The sequence below is a fragment of the Aureococcus anophagefferens genome (genome assembly GCF_000186865.1).
Source record: "Aureococcus anophagefferens unplaced genomic scaffold AURANscaffold_11, whole genome shotgun sequence".
NCBI classification, from domain to species: domain Eukaryota; class Pelagophyceae; order Pelagomonadales; family Pelagomonadaceae; genus Aureococcus; species Aureococcus anophagefferens.
The window spans coordinates 1,244,806-1,263,308 of record NW_008705571.1 but is presented as its reverse complement, the minus strand read 5'-3'; the positions used below and the strand labels follow the sequence as shown (position 1 = coordinate 1,263,308).

The 18,503-nt window shown below is 72.7% G+C and overlaps 3 protein-coding genes across 3 annotated transcripts; all 3 read right to left on the bottom strand.

The window, feature by feature from the left end:
• Nucleotides 1-2,671: 2,671 nt before the first annotated feature.
• Nucleotides 2,672-3,166, bottom strand: AURANDRAFT_27140 (hypothetical protein; the record flags this gene model as incomplete). Its single annotated transcript, XM_009039409.1, has 1 exon — nucleotides 2,672-3,166. A coding segment is annotated over one exon (495 nt), but the record flags the coding sequence as incomplete, so codon positions are not given.
• A 9,192-nt stretch (nucleotides 3,167-12,358) lies between these two features.
• Nucleotides 12,359-13,003, bottom strand: AURANDRAFT_27389 (hypothetical protein; the record flags this gene model as incomplete). The annotated part of the gene is made up of 1 exon (XM_009039408.1): nucleotides 12,359-13,003. A coding segment is annotated over one exon (645 nt), but the record flags the coding sequence as incomplete, so codon positions are not given.
• Nucleotides 13,004-18,079: 5,076 nt separating this feature from the next.
• On the bottom strand, nucleotides 18,080-18,361 carry AURANDRAFT_27552 (hypothetical protein; the record flags this gene model as incomplete). The annotated part of the gene is made up of 1 exon (XM_009039407.1): nucleotides 18,080-18,361. A coding segment is annotated over one exon (282 nt), but the record flags the coding sequence as incomplete, so codon positions are not given.
• Nucleotides 18,362-18,503: the final 142 nt, after the last annotated feature.

Genomic DNA, 18,503 nt, shown 5'->3' with positions numbered 1-18,503 from the left:
TCCCAGAACAAACGGACGCGTGAACGCGATGCTCGCCAAAGACGCCGAGCGCGTCTGCGCGTTGGCGAGGGCCATCTCGACAAAGCCGACTCCCGGAAAGAGTGCCTTGTCACCGATGACGTGCGACGAGGTCATCACGCGTACAGCCGGCGCGAGCTCTGCCACTTTCGTTGCTGAAGGCTCGAGCTGTAGACGCAGGGGTGTGCTCATTGTCGCCGCGCGTAGCGTCTCTGATCGAGAGATCGACGCGAACTCCTCGGCAAAGACGCTGCTCGCGGCGGCTCGCGGCGACGCGAGAACCCCGTGCGCGATGGTGCCGCTGAAACCAAACGAGCTGAGCCGGTGATCGAATGAATCGCACGACACAATTCCCGCCGGCAGAACAAGTCGATCATCGAGTCCAAGAGCCCGGAGGTGCGCGTTCAGGCGAAGAAGCTGGACATTGGCGGCGACGAGCGACGCTCCGATCGAAAGCACGGACGCCAATCCGGCGGCCGCGGCGCAGGCCTCGAGATGTCCCATGCTGGCCTTGACGGACGAGCACAGAATGCCGGCATCAAGCACGACGAGAGCAGCGCCAATCTCTACTGGATCGCCGAGAGCCGTGCCCGTGCCGTGAGACTCCAGCGTCCTCGCGCTTCGCGCCTTCTACGGTCCTCAGGAGGCGAGCCTGCGACTGGCCATTCGGAGCCGTTAAGCTTGCGCTCGGGCCGTCGTGCTGTACTGCGGTAGCGAGGAGCCGCGGCCTGCTCGCCGTCGACGCACTGCTCAAGAGCAGAGCCACGCATCCTTCGCCGCGGCAGTATCCGTCCGCGCGGTCGTCGAAAGAGTGACAGCGACCTCGCGCCGAAGTCATTCCACCGACAGCCGTCGCTCGATTCGAGCGTTGGCCGAGAGCCTTGGTCGCTGCGGTGATAGCTTTGCTGCACTCCGCACGATCCAACGCTGCTGCTGCTTGATGAGCCGCGACGAGGGCCGAAGAACACGCGGTGTCCACCGAGATGCTCGGGCCGACCAAGCCGAGGACGTACGACACCCGACCCGAGACGACCGACACCGCGGAACCCGTCGCCGAGAACACGCTGAGCGTCGCGGTCTCCGCGTCGCTCGGCTCGACGCCCACAAACACGCTGACGTCCGTCCTCGCGAGTCCGCGCTCCGCAAACACGGTGGCCAGGCCGACGTTGAGCAGGAGCACCTGCTGTAGCTGTAGCACGCGGCCCTCGGGCAGCCCAACACCGAATGCGGCCGCGTCGAAGCACTCCTGCCCGACGAACGACCCGTAGCTGGCGGACGGCGGCGTCGAGTCGGCTTCGTCTTCCCACCGCGCGGCGGGGATGCTCGACGGAGCCACCGTCGAGCTGCAGATGAGCCCTCGTAGTCGCGTCAGCGTTCCCGCAGTGCCCGTCAGTCGCACTCGCCCGCGCAGGATCGACGGCTTCGGCCCGGAGGTAGACTTTCGCTCGACAACGGCCGTCGCCGGCCGTTGCGTTCGAGGCGCCGCGACCTCCAAGTGGGCCGCGATGGCGTCCAGGGTCGGATGGTCGAACACGAGAGTCGCGGGCGCCTCGATGCTCAGCTGGGCCGCGATCGCGTTCGTGAAGGCAGTGACGGTCAGCGAGTCCATGCCGGCCGACATGAGAGGCGCGTTCGGAGGGACGACCGTCCCCAGCAGGGCCGCCGCGCACGATGCGATCGTACCATGCGCGGGCGTTTGCTGAATGCCATCGACTAGAGGAGCCGCTCTTTACGTCTGGAAGTGATCAAATGCGGCATCGGAGCTCCATACGGAGCAATCGGCTGGACCGAGGCGCGCGAACCCCCAGAGGCTGATAATCTCGAGCGCGCCGCGGCAGAGCGAGGACAGGATGCAGCAAGCGGCCAAGCCGCAGCTTCTCCGTGAGGGCATCGGCGTCGATTTCTTCTCCGCGATACCATTTATTCCGACGCCTTCGCGCAAAACCCGAACGCCGCTCCGCGAACGGGACGAGTCGAGCGGCCAATCGTTTCCATCACTTGCGAAGGTGCCTTTGAATACTTTTTTGTAGTCATATACCCCGGCGAGGAGAGAGCACAACGTCTCGAGAAACGGGCCCGGCCAAGCGAGACGATCGTCGAACGTAGCCGAGGAGAAGGCTGAAGGCACCAAAGCCTTCTCGGTGCGCAAGATGCACTGAGATCGAGAGCGTGGAGGTAGCGTTGCGGTCGGGGATGCAGCGAAGATCTCTGCGACTAGAGCCGCGCGCGTTGACGGATCGGGCGCGGCGCGGCGCGGGATTCGCGCGCCCAAGCGGCACGACACCGTCGCCACTTTATTGCGATACAGCGACGCGGGTGAATGAAAGCGCTCCCGATACTGCGCCGAGGAACGAAAGCGGGCGTGGGCGATCGTGCCGCTAAATCCGAAGGAGCTCAGTGCCCCCGACGCTCGCTCTTCTCGAAAGCACGCGCAAGACGCAGCTGGGATAAAAACCGACCCCAGAAGGTTGACCAGATGCGCGTTGATGGACCGTAGATGAGCGTTGGCGCACAGGACTCCTCGCTCGAAGACGACGCCGAGAAGCGCGGCGAGCGCCGACGCGGCCGCCGACGCCTCGAGGTGGCCCACGTTGCCCTTGATCGACGCGCAGGCCGGCGCGTCCAGGGCCGCCGCGGCGGCGCCGACCTCGATCGGATCGCCGAGCGCCGTCCCCGTCCCGTGGGCCTCGAGCGCCTTTCCATGACCGGCCACCGCGAGCAGCAGCCGCCGCTGCGACGTCCCGTTCGGCGCCGTGAGGCTCGCGCTGGCGCCGTCCTGCTGCACCGCCGAGGCGCCGAGCGTCACCTCCGAAACGTCCAACGCGAGCACGAACGCGCCGCAGCCCTCGCCGCGGCAGTAGCCGTCGGCGCGGCCGTCGAACGCGTGGCACCGCCCGCGCGGCGACAGCATCCCCGCGGCGGAGAAGGCGAGCGTCACCGCCTCGTCGAGGACGCTGACGCCCATGGCCAGGGCCGACGCCGCCTCCCGCCGCCGCAGGCACCCCGCCGCGAGGTGCACCGCGACGAGCGACGACGAGCAGGCCGTGTCGAGCGACACCGCGGGGCCGACGAGGCCGAGCGCGTAGGACACGCGGCCCGAGGCCACGGAGAGCGCCGCCGACGTGCCGGAGAAGACGGAGAGAGGCATGTTCGCCCCGCCGGTCGTCGCTCCGAGCGTCGCCCCGGCGCCGAGGAACACGGCGACATTAGCCGCGGCGCGAGCGTCCTTCGACAGAGCGTTCGCGACTTCGAGGGCGAGTCCCATCTGCGGCGCCAGCCCGCGGGCCTCGAGAGCCGGGATGCCGAAGGCCGACGCATCCAGCGCGAGCGCCGCGCCGAGGAACGCGCCGTAGGATTCGCCGCGGCCGACGCGCGCGACGGGCGCCGAGGTCGCGGCCGACCGAGACCGCAGGAGCAGCTCACGCAGCTTGTCCCCGCAGGCAATCCCCGGGCACACGCTGGCGCGCCCGACGAGCGAGAGGCGCGGCGCGGATGTGCTCGGCCGGGCGCGAGGGCCGCGCGACGCGGGCTCGCGCGCGTCGGACGGGACGGCCGGACGCGCGATCGCCGATTCCACCGCGGAGACCGTCGGGTGGTCGAAGAGGAGCGTCGACGGCAGGCACGTGCCGAGCGACGCGCCGAGGAGGCGCGCGACCTCCACGGCCGCGACGGAGTCGACGCCCTGGGCCACGAGCGGCGCGTCGGCGGCCGCCGCGGTCCCGAGCGCTCGACGCAGGGCGAGCGCCGCGTCTCCGACGGGCTTCGCCGGGCGCGTCGCCCGAGACGCGCGGCGCGTCGTCGGCGATCGCGCGCGACGGGGGCGGCGCAGGGCCGGCGGGGAACCGGTCGCCGGTCCGACGTCGCGCCGGCGCCGGTCCACCTCCGAGAGCGCGGCCATGGCGATGAGCGCATGCCCGGCCGTCGCGCGCCGCGGCACGATACCCTTCTTTCGCCGCGGCGCCTGCCGCGGTGCGCGGAACGTTCGACGGGGGCCGGCCGGCTCGATCGCTCGACGCTCGCGAGTGCTCGCGACGATCGCCCGACGTGGCGGAGGCGCGGCGCGGCGCCACGCTCGAAGCTTCGATGGGCGGACGGGCGGCGCGAGCGCCGGTCCGAGCCGTCCCGTCGCGCACGGGGCGCCGGCCGCCGCGACGGCGAAGCGTCCCGCGCCGTCGAACGTGCAGCGGAGAAGCCCGTCGCTCGCGCGGAGGACGGCCACGTCCCGGAGCGTCGTCGCTTCCGCGAGGGCGAGCTCCACATATTCGACGCCGGGGCGGAGCACGAACCCGCCGACGACGTGGTGCGCGACCGCCGCGGTCGGAAGCCCTCGGCGCGAGCCGAGGCGCCCCGCGGGCGCGCTCGCGGCGGCGACGACCGCGCGCGCGCCGCGAAAGGCGGATTCCGTCGCCGTGCGCCGCTCCGGCCGCGGCGCGACCAGCCGGGCGTGCGCGATGGTGCCGCTGAAGCCGAACGAGCTCGCGCGGCCGGCTTCGGCCGCGCGCGGCGCGAGCCCGACGGCGAGGTGCAGCGCTCGGGACGCGATCGTCGCCTCGAGGTGCGCGTTCAAGCGCCGGAGCGGGGCGTTCCCGACGGCGCGGGACAGTCGCAGCGGCACCGCGAGGAGCGCCGCGAGCGCCGACGCGGCCGCCGACGCCTCGAGGTGGCCCACGTTGCCCTTGATCGACGCGCAGGCCGGCGCGTCCAGGGCCGCCGCGGCGGCGCCGACCTCGATCGGATCGCCGAGCGCCGTCCCCGTCCCGTGGGCCTCGAGCGTCTTTCCATGACCGGCCACCGCGAGCAGCAGCCGCCGCTGCGACGTCCCGTTCGGCGCCGTGAGGCTCGCGCTGGCGCCGTCCTGCTGCACCGCCGACGCGCCGAGCGTCACCTCCGAAACGTCCAACGCGAGCACGAACGCGCCGCAGCCCTCGCCGCGGCAGTAGCCGTCGGCGCGGCCGTCGAACGCGTGGCACCGCCCGCGCGGCGACAGCATCCCCGCGGCGGAGAAGGCGAGCGTCACCGCCTCGTCGAGGACGCTGACGCCCATGGCCAGGGCCGACGCGGCCTCCCGCCGCCGCAGGCACCCCGCCGCGAGGTGCACCGCGACGAGCGACGACGAGCAGGCCGTGTCGAGCGACACCGCGGGGCCGACGAGGCCGAGCGCGTGGGACACGCGGCCCGAGGCCACGGAGAGCGCCGCCGACGTGCCGGAGAAGACGGAGAGAGGCATGTTCGCCCCGCCGGTCGTCGCTCCGAGCGTCGCCCCGGCGCCGAGGAACACGGCGACCGAGGGCGCCGCCGGCCGGAGCTCGACCGCGCGACCGAGCGCGACCGCGGCCGCCGGGCTCATCGCCGCCGCCTCGAGGCGACCGACGAGGCCGCCCGCGTCCGCGCGGAGTCGGACGAAGGACCCGTAGGTCGCCGCGTCGCCGCCGGCGGCGACGTCCCAGCGCGCCGAGGGCACGCGCCCGGCCGCGGCGAGGCATCGCGCCGCGAGCTCGCCGTGGTCGCGTTCGCAGCGGTGGCGCGCGCGCGCGACCTCGGTCCGGCTCGACGCCGGCGAAGACACCGGGCGGACCGGTGCTTGTGAACATTCGTTTTCCGGCGCCGCGGCGCCCGCGACGGCGCGGGACGCGTCGCGGACCGTCGGGTGGTCGAAGAGGAGCGTCGCGGGGACCGCGGAGCCCAATCGGTCGCCGAGGACGCGCGAGAACTCCGCCGCGGACACGCTGTCGAGGCCCTGCTGGAAGATGGGCGCGTCCCAGGAGACGCTCGTCCCGAGCACGTCCACCGCGGCCGCCCGGACGGCGGCGTCTGGGCGCTGGGCGTTTCGCCGAGTCTTCGGGGTTGAAATCGGCAGTTTCTTCTTCGAGGCGCGAACGACGGGCTTCGGCCGCGCGGCCGCGGCGAGCCGCGCGCGCGGCAGCGGCGCGAGGGCGTCGATCTTGCGCGACGGGAGCCGTCGACCGCTGGCCCGGGCCGCGGCGTCGGCGAGGTCTCGCGGGGACGCGCCGGTTGGTCGGACGCGCCGCGCGGCCTCGAAAAATTTCGACGCCGCGGCGACCCGCCGGGCCAGCGACGGCGGCTTCGGAGATCGGCGGTGCGTGGGAGCTGCGAGTCGCGCGGCGACGAAGGGCCGCCGCGTCGCGGCGGCGGGCCAAACGGGCGCGCCGAAGGTCCGCCGCGGCGCGCGGGCCCGGCCTCGCGCACGACGGGTCCCGGAAAACATTCCCGCGGCGACGATGGCGTCGCCCTCGGCCAGCGCGAAGGACGCGCCGTCGCCGCGCCACTCGAGGCGCTTCGACGCCGCGAGCGGCCGGAGGAACGCGACGGAGACGAGCGCCGCGGCGCCGCGGAGCGCCAATTCCACGTAGGCGACGGCCGGCCAGAGCGCGGTCCCGGCGACGACGTGGGCGGCGTGGGCGCGCCGCGCCGCGACGAGCGCCGTCGGGGCCGCGGGCGGCGCCAGGACCGCGCCGACGCGCCGGCGGACGAGCGACCCGGGCGCCGCCGCCGCGGTCGGCGCGCTTCGCCGGCGAAGGACCGCGTGCGCGATGGTGCCGCTGAAGCCGAAGGAGCTCAGGCGGCCGCGGTCGCCGCCGTTCGGCGCGGCGTCGACGGCGAAGGCCGCCGCCTCGAAGGACGACAGGTGCGCGTTGGCCGCGCGGAGCGCGCGGTTCCCCTGGTCGAGCGTGGCTCGGAGCGCGCGCGTCGCCGCGGCGACGCCCGCGGCGGCGGCGGCGGCCTCGAGGTGGCCGAGCGTGGCCTTGACGGCGGAGAAGCGCGCGCCGCCGAGGGCGCGCGTCGCCGCGCCGACCTCGACGGGGTCGCCGAGGGCCGTGCCCGTGCCGTGGGCCTCGAGCGCGGTCGAAGCCTCCGCGGAGACCGCCGCGAGGAGGTCGCGCTGCGCGGCCCCGTTGGGCGCCGTGAGGCTCGCGCTGCGGCCGTCCTGGCGCACGGCCGTCGCGAAGGTGGGAACGTCGCCGCCGCCGTCGAGGACGTGCGCCGCGGCGCCCTCGGCCCTCGCGAAGCCGTCCGCGGCGCCGTCGAAGGTCCGGCACCGGCCCGTCCGCGAGAGCATGCCCGCCGCCGCCGTCGCGGCGCCCGCCGACGCCTCGAGGACGGAGACGCCGCAGGCGGCGGCGCGGCCGGCGCCGCCGAGGAGGCCCAGCGCGACGTGGAGCGCGACGAGGAAGCCCGAGCACGCGGTGTCGAGGGCCGCGCAGGCGCCCCGGAGGCCCAGCGCGAAGGAGAGGCGGCCGCAGAGCACGGCCGCCGAGTCGGACGTCGCGGCGAAGGCGTCGACCGGGCGGCGCGCCCCCGGCGACCCCGCGGTCCGCGACGACGCGGCGACGTAGACGGCGACGTCGCCGCGGAAGGGCGCCGCGCGCCGCAGCGCGGCGGCGCCGACGGCGCCGAGGAGCCGCTGGTGGGCGTCGGCGGCCCGCGCCTCGGCGACGCGCATGGCGCCGTCGTCCGCGCCGAGCTCGTGATGGACGACGAAGCTCCCGTAGGCCGCGGCGCCCGGCGCCGCGGCCCAGCGCGCCGCCGGCACCGCCGCGGGCGCCGAGAGGCGCGAGACCACGAAGGCCGGCGACGCCAGGCCCCCGGGCAGCACGACGCAGGACGCGGCGACGGCGTGGCCCGCCGCCCTCCGCGGCGCGCCCGTCGCGCCGAGCGCGCGGCGGGGCTCGGCGCTCCGCGGCGCCCGGAGCGCGCCGGCGACGCGGCGCGCGTCCCGCGGAGATATCAGCGCCGACGCCGCGACGCCCCAGCGGCGCACCTCGGCGTCGAGCGCCGGCTCGCCCGGGACGTCCAGGAGCGTCGCCTGGAGCGGCCCGCGGAGCGCGAGGAGCCGCCAGTCGCTCGTCGCGAGCCGATTTCCGAAGAAGTCGACGCACGCGGCCGCGTGGGGCCCGCCGGCGAAGGCGAGGCCCAGGGCCTCGAGCTCGCAGGCGCAGGTCGCGCCGTAGTCCGCGAGCCCCTCGGGCGCGGCCCCGACGACGGGCAGGCGCCGCGCGGCGAGGCCGCGCGCGACGGCGGCCGCGGCGTCGACGCGCCGCGCGTCGACGAGGCCGTCGCGCGCGGCACCGCCGTCCCGGAGGAGCGCGCTCGCGCGCGCCGCGCCGACGAGGCGCGCCACGTGGACCGACGCGGCGCCCTCGGGGACGACGCGCCAGCGGCGGAAGGGGAACGCGAGCGCGGCGCGCGGCGCGCCGAGCACGACGTCGCAGAGCGTCGCGGCCGTGGCCCCGGCGCCGTAGGCGCGCCCGTTGAGCGCGGCGACGAGGGGCTTCGGCGCCGTGAGGAAGGCGTCGAAGAAGGGCGCGAGGCAGCCGCGGGTCGCGTGGCGGCGCCGCGTCGACGGGCCGAAGTCGTCGTTGTTCCGATGGTCCGCGACGAAGTAGACGTCGCCCGCGCCCGTGACGACGGCGCTCCGGCAGCCCCGGTCCGCGAAGGCCTCGCGCAGCGCCGCCGCCAGCGCGGCCTCCATGCCCCGGGCGCCGTTGAGCGCCTCGGGCCGGTCCATGGCGAGCGTCCGGACGCCGCCGCGGCCGACGGCGACGGCGACGAGCGGGCGGCCGCGCGGCGCGAGCGCCGCGGTCCGCGCGCGCGGGGGCGCGGCGTCGGCGGCGGGCGGGGCGACGGCGTCGGCCAACGCCGCGACGGTCGGGTGGTCGAAGAGGAGCGTCGCGGGGAGCGCCGCGCCGAACTCCGCGCCCAGGGCCCGGGCGAGGTCCGCGGCCGCGAGGGAATCGACGCCGGCGTCGAGGAGCGGCGTCCCGCGGTGCACCGCCGACCCGACGACCTTCTCGACGAGCATGGCGATGCGCTCGTCCGCGGCCGGACCCAGGGCGGGGACGACGGGCGACAGGAGGGGCGCGACGATGGGCGACGACGGCGGCGAGCCGGGCGCGCTCGCCTCGGGGGATGTGACAGTCGTCAAACTCCTCCGCGGCGCCGCCCGGCGCAGCAGCATGACGAACAGCGCTTCGCTCACGGCGCCGCTCGCCTCGCCGTTGAGCAGCGTCTCCTGGATGAGACGGGTGTCCGTCGCTTCGACGGTCCGACCGCTCGCCGACGCGCCCCGACGCGCGAAGCGCCTCGCCGTCCCCGCGTCCGACGAGATGCGGTGGACGCAGCCGGACGCGAGCGCCTGCTGTGCATCCAGCTCGTGGTCCGCGAGGTACATCTGGGCCGCGACTCCGTAGCCGACCGTCCGCGGGACCGCGTCCGTCGCCCGGACGATGGGGCTCAGGCCGTGAGGAGCGACGCCGAGCCGGAGCACTGCTCTCGGAGTACACACGCGACGGTCCGCGGCGAGGCCGAGCAGGAGGCCCCCGCCGATGGACGCTCCGTGCAGCACGGACGTCGACCGCAGCGGCGCGGTCCGAATCCGGTCGAGCACGAGCCCGCTCCCGTGGACCCACTGCGGGACCTTGCCCTGGGACGCCGCATCGTACCGCCCGCCCGTACAGAAGTGGGGACCCGCGGCCTGGAGCACGAGGCCGCGCGCGCTCTCGTGTAGGAGCGCCGCGCGAACCGAGAACGACAGACCCAGCAGCAGCTCCGGCGTCATCGCGTTCAAAGTCGAAGGGTCGTTCAGCTCCAGCGTCACGATTCCAGGCTCGTCGCACGACATGTGCACGACGAGCCGGGGCATGCCCAAGTCGCTCGTCGGCCGAAGCAGCAGCGCGACCCAAGCCGCGCGACCCGCGTGGGACGACGCGAGCGTGCTGTATCGACACGTCAGAGAAAGCGACGAGCCCGGCTGCTGGTAGCGGGGGCGTGGAGCATCGCGGTTGTCGAGAGACGCCCTGATTCCAGCTCGATCGCTCATCATCAGGATGACGCTCAAGGCGGCCGAGTCTCCGTCGGCTTTGACGCGCAACGTGTGGTCTTGGAGGGTCATGCTCAAGGCCGGCTTGGAAATGAATCGCTTGCTGGTATGCTCCACGAGACGACGAACGGATGCGGCCAGCGCTGTCGAGTCACGAGTCGTGAGAAGTGCTTCCGTGTAGGCATGAATTGCCCTAGTCGCAGCGGACTGAGAAATGGCCCTGCGGTCGGCACCGTGAATTCTTCCGACCCCGACGACGCAGTCGCAACGCCAAAGAGCAGCGAATCCGACTACGGCGAGCATAGGAACAGATGGCCGTGCTGAGATCTCTTCGCTCCCATCGAGCTCGACGACGATCGCCGCGGCGCGAGACCACGTTGCGAGACCTTGGACGAGTTGTTGCGAGCTTTGAACGCGGACGATGCCGCCGCGACGCCATGTCACAGCGGAAAACGCCCATGCGATTGGCAGCACGGCACTGCCGCGCCCGAAGACGACGCCGCTCGCGCAGAAGCGAGCGCCGCGCATCGCGCAAACGGTCACCGTCTCTTTTAGTCGCGCGACCACGTCGTTCGGATGAAAGCTCTCCTGACATTCAGCGCGCATCGACACGAGCGTGTTGCGAGCGCCGATGACGCCGACGGAGGCCAGCATCGTCGTGCACTCGCCAAGCAGCCGAGCCGCGTCTGCCGAGTCGAAGCCGACGGAGCTCGGGCCGCGTTCCGCGAGCGACCAACGACCAATGTGAGCCCGCGTCGCGACCAGCCAGTCGGCTGCTCGTGCGACGTCCATGGAAGCCGCGCGCCCCGTGAGCACGGACACGACTGGCTCGGAGAAGTCTCGTATCGCGCCCGGATTCTCGGCGACTCGCGAACTGCATGCCAAGACGACTGCGTGACACGTAGCGTGCTTCTGGACAACATCCAAGGCATCAAGCTGTGCTGAGACCTCCACATGAAGCACGCCCTTGCCTCGCCAATGCGCACGCACCGTCGTCGCCGTCGCCCGCACGGAGACGCGGACAGGCGCCGCAACCTCGATCAACGGTCGAGCCCGACATGTCGGGATGCTCGTTCCATTGCTCGAACGAGACGGAACGAAGCGATGCCGTCGTCGAAGAACGCTCAGCCCGAAGCTCTGCTCGCGCAGCTCGTCCACGGTGCGACTCAACGCGTCGCTCAGCCTCGGGAGCTTGTGCCCGCCGCGAAAGTGGCCCACGCCCGACCACGGGCCAAACAGCGCCGCCGTCTGTCCACCCATGTGCCAGACGTCCGCGGTGTCCGTGTCTCCCGTCAGATGGAGGCTCGCGAGGCACGGCATCGGGTCCGCGTACATGCGAGAATGCGCGGGCGACGTCAGCGCGCAGAACGTCAGGACCAGCCGTCCCCGGTAGCCGCTGCCGAGGTAGACCTCGCCGCGGAGATGCTGCGAGAAGAGGATCGCGCCCACCGTACCGCCCTCGCTGATGCCGGCGATGCCGTCCAGGGGAGCTTGCTCGGTCGCGGCGCGAACGACGAGATCGACTGAAGCGGCCCAGTCGCCCAGTAGCCCGTACTCGTCGGCGCTCGCGTCCGTCGCGCGGCGAATTCGGGCGAACATCTCCGCCTAGCTCTTGCTTGTCACCGAGTACTCGGAGATGAGCCGCCAGGACCGCGACCGTCCCGGCTCGTATCCGAATCGAGCTCGCAGCGAGACGCCGCCGGCTCCTCCGGAGAAGTCAGCGCCTCGGTGAGGAGCGCTCGTCGTGACCCACTCGGCGGCTCTCGACCATCCCTGGCAGTCCAGCAAACGAGCCTGGAACTCGCCGTAGGTGTCCATGCCGTGGAGGAACAAGACGCGAGGCGCCGTCCTCTCGCGTCGCGTCGTCGGGGCGCGCGCTGATGGGATGCGCCGCAGAGGATGCAGGAGCGCGACGTCGAGCGTCATGAGACGCTGTTGCAACTCAACGAGGACGGTACCCACGTACAGCGGCCATGAGCCGATGCTCCGCCAGGACAGCGGCGTTCGAACGCGGTCATCGTCAGGAGACAGAAGCGTACGACTGTTGGGCGTGCTCGCACACGAAGACAGCACCGCACCCTGGAACTGGAGCGATTGCAGCGGCAGCTGCGCGCGGAACAGCGACGCTCCGAACGAGTCGCGTCCGCGGCCGCGGCTCGCGTCGCCGTCGACGCCGAAATTCGCGTGCGCGATCGTGCCGCTAAATCCGAAGGAGCTCAGGTTGCCGGACGTGGCTCGCGCGATGCCCGACGGCGGCGCTTCCTCCGACCCGAGGACCAGCGCGGCCCGCTCGGGCGCCGCGATGGGCACGAGGTGCGTGTTCAGCCGCCGGAGGCGCGCGTTCGGCGCCGCGCGCGCGCTCAAAAGGGACGTCGCGACGAGCAGCGCGAAGCCCGAGGCGGCGGCGGCGGGTTCCGCGTGGCCCAAGTTCGCCTTGACGGACGAGACGAGGCGGCGACCCGACCCCCCCGCGAGCGCGGCGGCCGCGGCGCCGACCTCGACGGGGTCGCCGAGCGCGGTGCCCGTGCCGTGGGCCTCGAGGGACGCGGGCGCGACGGCGGCGCGGTCGAGGACGACGCGCAGCAGGCGGCGCTGCGACGTGCCGTTCGGCGCCGTGAGGCTCGCGCTCGCGCCGTCCTGCCGGACCGCCGCGGCGCGCGCGTCGACCGTTCCCGGCCCGAACGCGAGGCGCGCCGCGACGCCGCCCTCGCCGCGGCAGTAGCCGTCGGCCCGCGCGTCGAAGGCGTGGCAGCGGCCGAGGGGCGACAGCATGCCCGCGGCGGCGAAGGCCTCGAAGACGGCGGCCTCGAGGAGCCCCTCGCCCGCGACGACGCAGCGCGCGCATTCGCGCGCGCCGAGCGCCGCGGCGCCGACGTGGAGCGCCACGAGCGACGCCGAGCAGGCCGTGTCGACGGGCAGGCTCGGCCCGACGAGGCCGAAGACGAAGGACACGCGGCCCGCGGCCACGGCGAGGGAGCAGCCCGTGCCCGCGTAGGCGCCCGGCGCGGTGTCCGCGCCGAGCGCGCCGCCGAGCGACCCCGAGATGCCGACGTAGACGCCCGCGTCGCGGCTCGCGAGCGCGCCCGCGAGCGCGCCGTGGCAGAGCTCGAGGAGGAAGAGCTGCTGGGGATGCACGGCCGCCGCCTCCGCCGCCGGGAGGCGCCAGGCCCGCGCGTCGGTCGCGAGCGGCCCGAGGAACGCGCCGTAGGCGACGCCCGGCGCCGCGCTCGGCCGCCACCTCCGGCGCGGCACCGTCGCCGTGCCCGCGAGGCCGCGCGCCGCGAGGCTCCGCAGGTCGCCGAGGTCGCGCGTGCGCCCGGGGAGGCGGAGGACCGCGCGCGATATCGTCGCGTGCTCCGGGAGCCGCGCGGGCGCGCGCGGGCGGCGCCGGAGCGCGGGCGGGAAGGCGACGGCGTCGTCGGGCGCGCTCGACTCCACGGCGTCGCCGTGGGACTCGAGGAGGCGGAGCGCGTCGAGCGGCCCGCGCGCGACGGCCGCGTCCGCGAGGCTCGCGTCTTCGAAGAGTCCGCGCGACGCTTCGAAGAACGCGGCGCGGCAGACGGCGTCGGCGAGCGCGTGGCTCTCGCAGAGGTTCGCGACGCCGTACTCCCGGAAGACCTCCGGCGCGCGGCCGGCGACGGGGAGCGCGCGGCGCCTCCCGTCGACGCGCGCGGCGGCCGCGGCCTCCGCGCGGGCCAGGAGCCGCGCGGGCGCGACGACCGCGCGCGCGAGGCCGCGACCCAGAGCCTCGCGCGCCGTCATCGCGACGCCCCCGACGAGCGCGGCCCGCGCGGCTCCGGCGCCGACGGCGCGGGCGAGGTGGGCGCTCGCGCAGCCCTCGGGCGCCGCGCGCCACCGCCGGAAGGGCCAGGAAAAGGCCGCGGCCGTCGACGCCAGCGTCTCGTCGCAGAGGGCGGCCTGCGTGGCCCCGCCGCCGATGGCCGCGCCGTTGACGGCCGCGACGACGGGCTTGGACGCGTCGAGGAACGCGTCGAAGAGCGCGCGGGACAGGTCGCGGACGTCGTCGCGGAGCCGCGGCGCGGGGTCCCGCCGCAGGAACGAGTCGAACTGCGCGCCCGTGCAAAAGGCGGGGCCCGCGCCCGTCACGACGATCGCGCCGGCGGCGTCGTCGTCGCAGAGGGCCGCCAGGAGGCTCGCGAGGCGCGCCGCGGACGCGCGGTCGACCGCGTTCGAGCGATCGGGCCGGTCGTACGTCACGACGACGACGCCGTCGCCCCGCCGGCGGAGCGACAGGCCCTCGTCGGGCGACGCCGGGTCGAGCGGCAGGAGCGGTGGGCCGAGGTCCAGCGGTTCCAGGACGCAGCCGGGCTGCAGAAAGGCGGCGATGGCCGCCGCGGTCGGATGGTCGAAGAGGAGCGTCGCGGGCAGCTCTCGCTCGAACTCCGCGGTGAGCCGGCCGACGATCTCCGCCGCGCCGAGGGAATCGACGCCGGCCTCCATCAACGGGCCCTGGGCGTCGACGTGGGCGCCGGCCACGGCCGCGCAGATGGACGCGACCGTCTCGAGGGCCCGGCTTTGTCGAGTCACCGGCGACGTCGGCGGGGAGAGCAGCGGCGAGACGATGGGCGACGACGGCGGCGAGCCGGGCGCGCTCGCCTCGGGGGACGCCACGGCTGTCAAACTCCTCCGCGGCGCCGCCCGGCGCAGCAGCATGACGAACAGCGCTTCGCTCACGGCGCCGCTCGCCTCGCCGTTGAGCAGCGTCTCCTGGATGAGACGGGTGTCCGTCGCTTCGACGGTCCGACCGCTCGCCGACGCGCCCCGACGCGCGAAGCGCCTCGCCGTCCCCGCGTCCGACGAGATGCGGTGGACGCAGCCGGACGCGAGCGCCTGCTGTGCATCCAGCTCGTGGTCCGCGAGGTACATCTGGGCCGCGACTCCGTAGCCGACCGTCCGCGGGACCGCGTCCGTCGCCCGGACGATGGGGCTCAGGCCGTGAGGAGCGACGCCGAGCCGGAGCACTGCTCTCGGAGTACACACGCGACGGTCCGCGGCGAGGCCGAGCAGGAGGCCCCCGCCGATGGACGCTCCGTGCAGCACGGACGTCGACCGCAGCGGCGCGGTCCGAATCCGGTCGAGCACGAGCCCGCTCCCGTGGACCCACTGCGGGACCTTGCCCTGGGACGCCGCATCGTACCGCCCGCCCGTACAGAAGTGGGGACCCGCGGCCTGGAGCACGAGGCCGCGCGCGCTCTCGTGTAGGAGCGCCGCGCGAACCGAGAACGACAGACCCAGCAGCAGCTCCGGCGTCATCGCGTTCAAAGTCGAAGGGTCGTTCAGCTCCAGCGTCACGATTCCAGGCTCATCGCACGACATGTGCACGACGAGCCGGGGCATGCCTAAGTCGCTCGTCGGCCGCAGCAGCAGCGCGACCCAAGCCGCGCGACCCGCGTGGGACGACGCGAGCGTGCTGTATCGACACGTCAAAGAAGGCGACGAGCCCGGCTGCTGGTAGCGGGGGCGTGGAGCATCGCGGTTGTCGAGAGACGCCCTGATTCCAGCTCGGTCGCTCATCATCAGGATGACGCTCAAGGCGGCCGAGTCTCCGTCGGCTTTGACGCGCAGCGTGTGGTCTTGGAGGATCATGCTTAAGGCCGGCTTGGAAATGGATCGCTTGCTGGTATGCTCCACGAGACGACGAAGGGGTGCGGCCAGCGCTGTCGAGTCACGAGTCGTGAGAAGCGCATCCGCGTAAGCATGAATTGCCCTAGTCGCAGCGGACTGAGAAATGGCCCTGCGGTCGGCACCGTGAATTCTTCCGACCCCGACGACGCAGTCGCAACGCCAAAGAGCAGCGAATTCGACTACCGCGAGCATAGGAACATATGGCCGTGCCGAGATGTCGTCGCTGCCATCGAGCTCGACGACGACGGCGACGGCGCGAGACCACGTCGCGCGGCCCTGGACGAGCGGTCGCGAGCTTTCGACGCAGACGATGCCGCCGCGACGCCAGGTGAGAGCGGGACCCGCACGTGCTGTCAGCAGAACGGCACTGCTGCGCCCGAAGACGACGCCGCTCGCGCAGAAGCGAGCGCCGCGCATCGCGCAAACGGTCACCGTCTCTTTTAGTCGCGCGACCACGTCGTTCGGATGAAAGCTCTCCTGACATTCAGCGCGCATCGACACGAGCGTGTTGCGAGCGCCGATGACACCGACGGAGGCCAGCATCGTCGTGCACTCGCCAAGCAGCCGAGCCGCGTCTGCCGAGTCGAAGCCGACGGAGCTCGGGCCGCGTTCCGCGAGCGACCAACGACCAATGTGAGTCCGCGTCGCGACCAGCCAGTCGGCTGCTCGTGCGACGTCCATGGAAGCCGCACGCCCGGCTAGCACGGACACGACTGGCTCGGAGAAGTCTCGTATCGCGCCCATATTCTCGACAACTCGCGAACTGCTTGCCAAGACGACTGCGTGACACGTAGCGTGCTTCTGGACAACATCCAAGGCATCAAGCTGTGCTGAGACCTCCACATGAAGCACGCCCTTGCCTCGCCAATGAGCACGCAACGTCGTCGCCGTCGCCCGAATCGAGACGCGGACAGGCGCCGCGGCCTCGACCAACGGTCGAGCCCGGCGTGTCGGGATGCTCGTTCCGCCGCTCGAACGAGACGGCACGGAGCGATCCCATCGTCGAAGAACGCTCAGCCCGAAGCTCTGCTCGCGCAGCTCGTTCACGGTGCGACTCAACGCGTCGCTCAGCCTCGGGAGCTTGTGCCCGCCGCGAAAGTGGCCCAAGCCCGACCACGGGCCAAACAGCGCCGCCGTCTGTCCACCCATGTGCCATACGTCCGCGGTGTCCGTGTCTCCCGTCAGATGGAGGCTCGCGAGGCACGGCATCGGGTCCGCGTACATGCGAGAATGCGCGGGCGACGTCAGCGCGCAGAACGTCAAGACCAGCCGTCCCCGGTAGCCGCTGCCGAGGTAGACCTCGCCGCGGAGATGCTGCGAGAAGAGGATCGCGCCCACCGTACCGCCCTCGCTGATGCCGGCGATGCCGTCCAGGGGAGCTTGCTCGGTCGCGGCGCGAACGACGAGGTCGACTGACGCGGCCCAGTCGCCCAGCAGCCCGTACTCGTCGGCGCTCGCGTCCGTCGCGCGACGGATCCGGGCGAACATCTCCGCCTGGCTCTTGCTCGTCACCGAGTACTCGGAGATGAGCCGCCAGGACCGCGACCGTCCCGGCTCGTATCCGAATCGAGCTCGCAGCGAGACGCCGCCGGCTCCTCCGGAGAAGTCAGCGCCTCGGTGCGGAGCGCTCGTCGTGACCCACTCGGCGGCCTTCGACCACCCCTGGCAGTCCAGCAAGCGCGCTTGGAACTCGCCGTAGGTGTCCATGCCGTGGAGGAACAAAACGCGAGGCGCCGTCCTCTCGCGTCGCGTCGTTGGGGCGCGCGCTGATGGGATGCGCCGCAGAGGATGCAGGAGCGCAACGTCGAGCATCATGAGACGCTGTTGAATCTCCACGAGTCTGCGGTCCACGGCGGAGAGCGGTCTGCACACGTCGCCGCGGCACGCTCGAACCAAGATCGCGAGAATTGAGAATGGGCCAAGCGATTGCCTCTGCTCGCGAATCGAAGAAGCGAGCGTCTCGTTGATAATCTCTTCACAGGGAATTGCGATCCAAGAGGCAACAGCCTTGGACGGAGCAGCACTTTCACAACGAAACATCGACGCAGGTTGTCTTCGAGGAGCAAAGCTCCATGATTGCCGTCGTGCCACAAATAACCCGTGCGCGATGGTCCCAGTAGCGCCAAAAGAGCTCACTCGACCGTCGGTGTCGTGAGTGGCTCGAAGGAGCGCGTCCTGTACCGGCATCAAGAAACCACCCTCCCTGATGAGAGAGTCGAGATGCGGATTGAGCCGCCGTAGCTGCGCATTCGGCGAGACCTGGGCCGCCAACAATGGAATCAGCAGTAGCGACACCGTCCCAGCTCCACCCGCGACCGCTTCGAGATGCCCAACGTTGGCCTTGAGCGACGCTGACGCGACCTCGTCTTCCAGCGCGAGCGCCGCGGCGCCGACCTCGATCGGATCTCCGAGAGCGGTTCCCGTTCCGTGTGCTTCGAGAGCTGCTACGCATGAATAGGAATCAGAGCGCACGCCCGCGAGGAGTCGGCGTTGCGCGGATCCGTTCGGAGCCGCGAGGCTCGCGCTCGGTCCGTCGCTTTGCACCGCCAGCGCGATGATTCGAGCCTCGCCAGTCGATCATAGTACGACCACAACGCACCCCTCGCCCCGGCAGTATCCATCCGCCCGGCTGTCGTAGGTGTGGCAACGACCGCGTTCCGAGAGCATGCCCTGGAGGGAAAACGAGCGACCGCACGCGGCTCCGAGGATGCCGGCGCCGGCGGCCGTCGCCAGAGAGCACTCGCTTCGAAACACAGCGGCACGGGCCAGGTGCGCTGCGACGAGCCAGGACGAACAGGCTGTGTCCAGTGTCACGCAAGGGCCCGTGAGGCCGAGCGAAAAGGATAATTGCCCCGACGCGCCCGATATCTGCTGCGCTCCCTTGGGAGCGAGCTCGCTTGCCGCCGCTCGTTCGACGGGCTATCCAAGCAGCGCAACGTAGACTCCGACGTCGGCGGACGCACGCTCGTGCAACGACGTAGCGGCGGCCTCCAACAACACG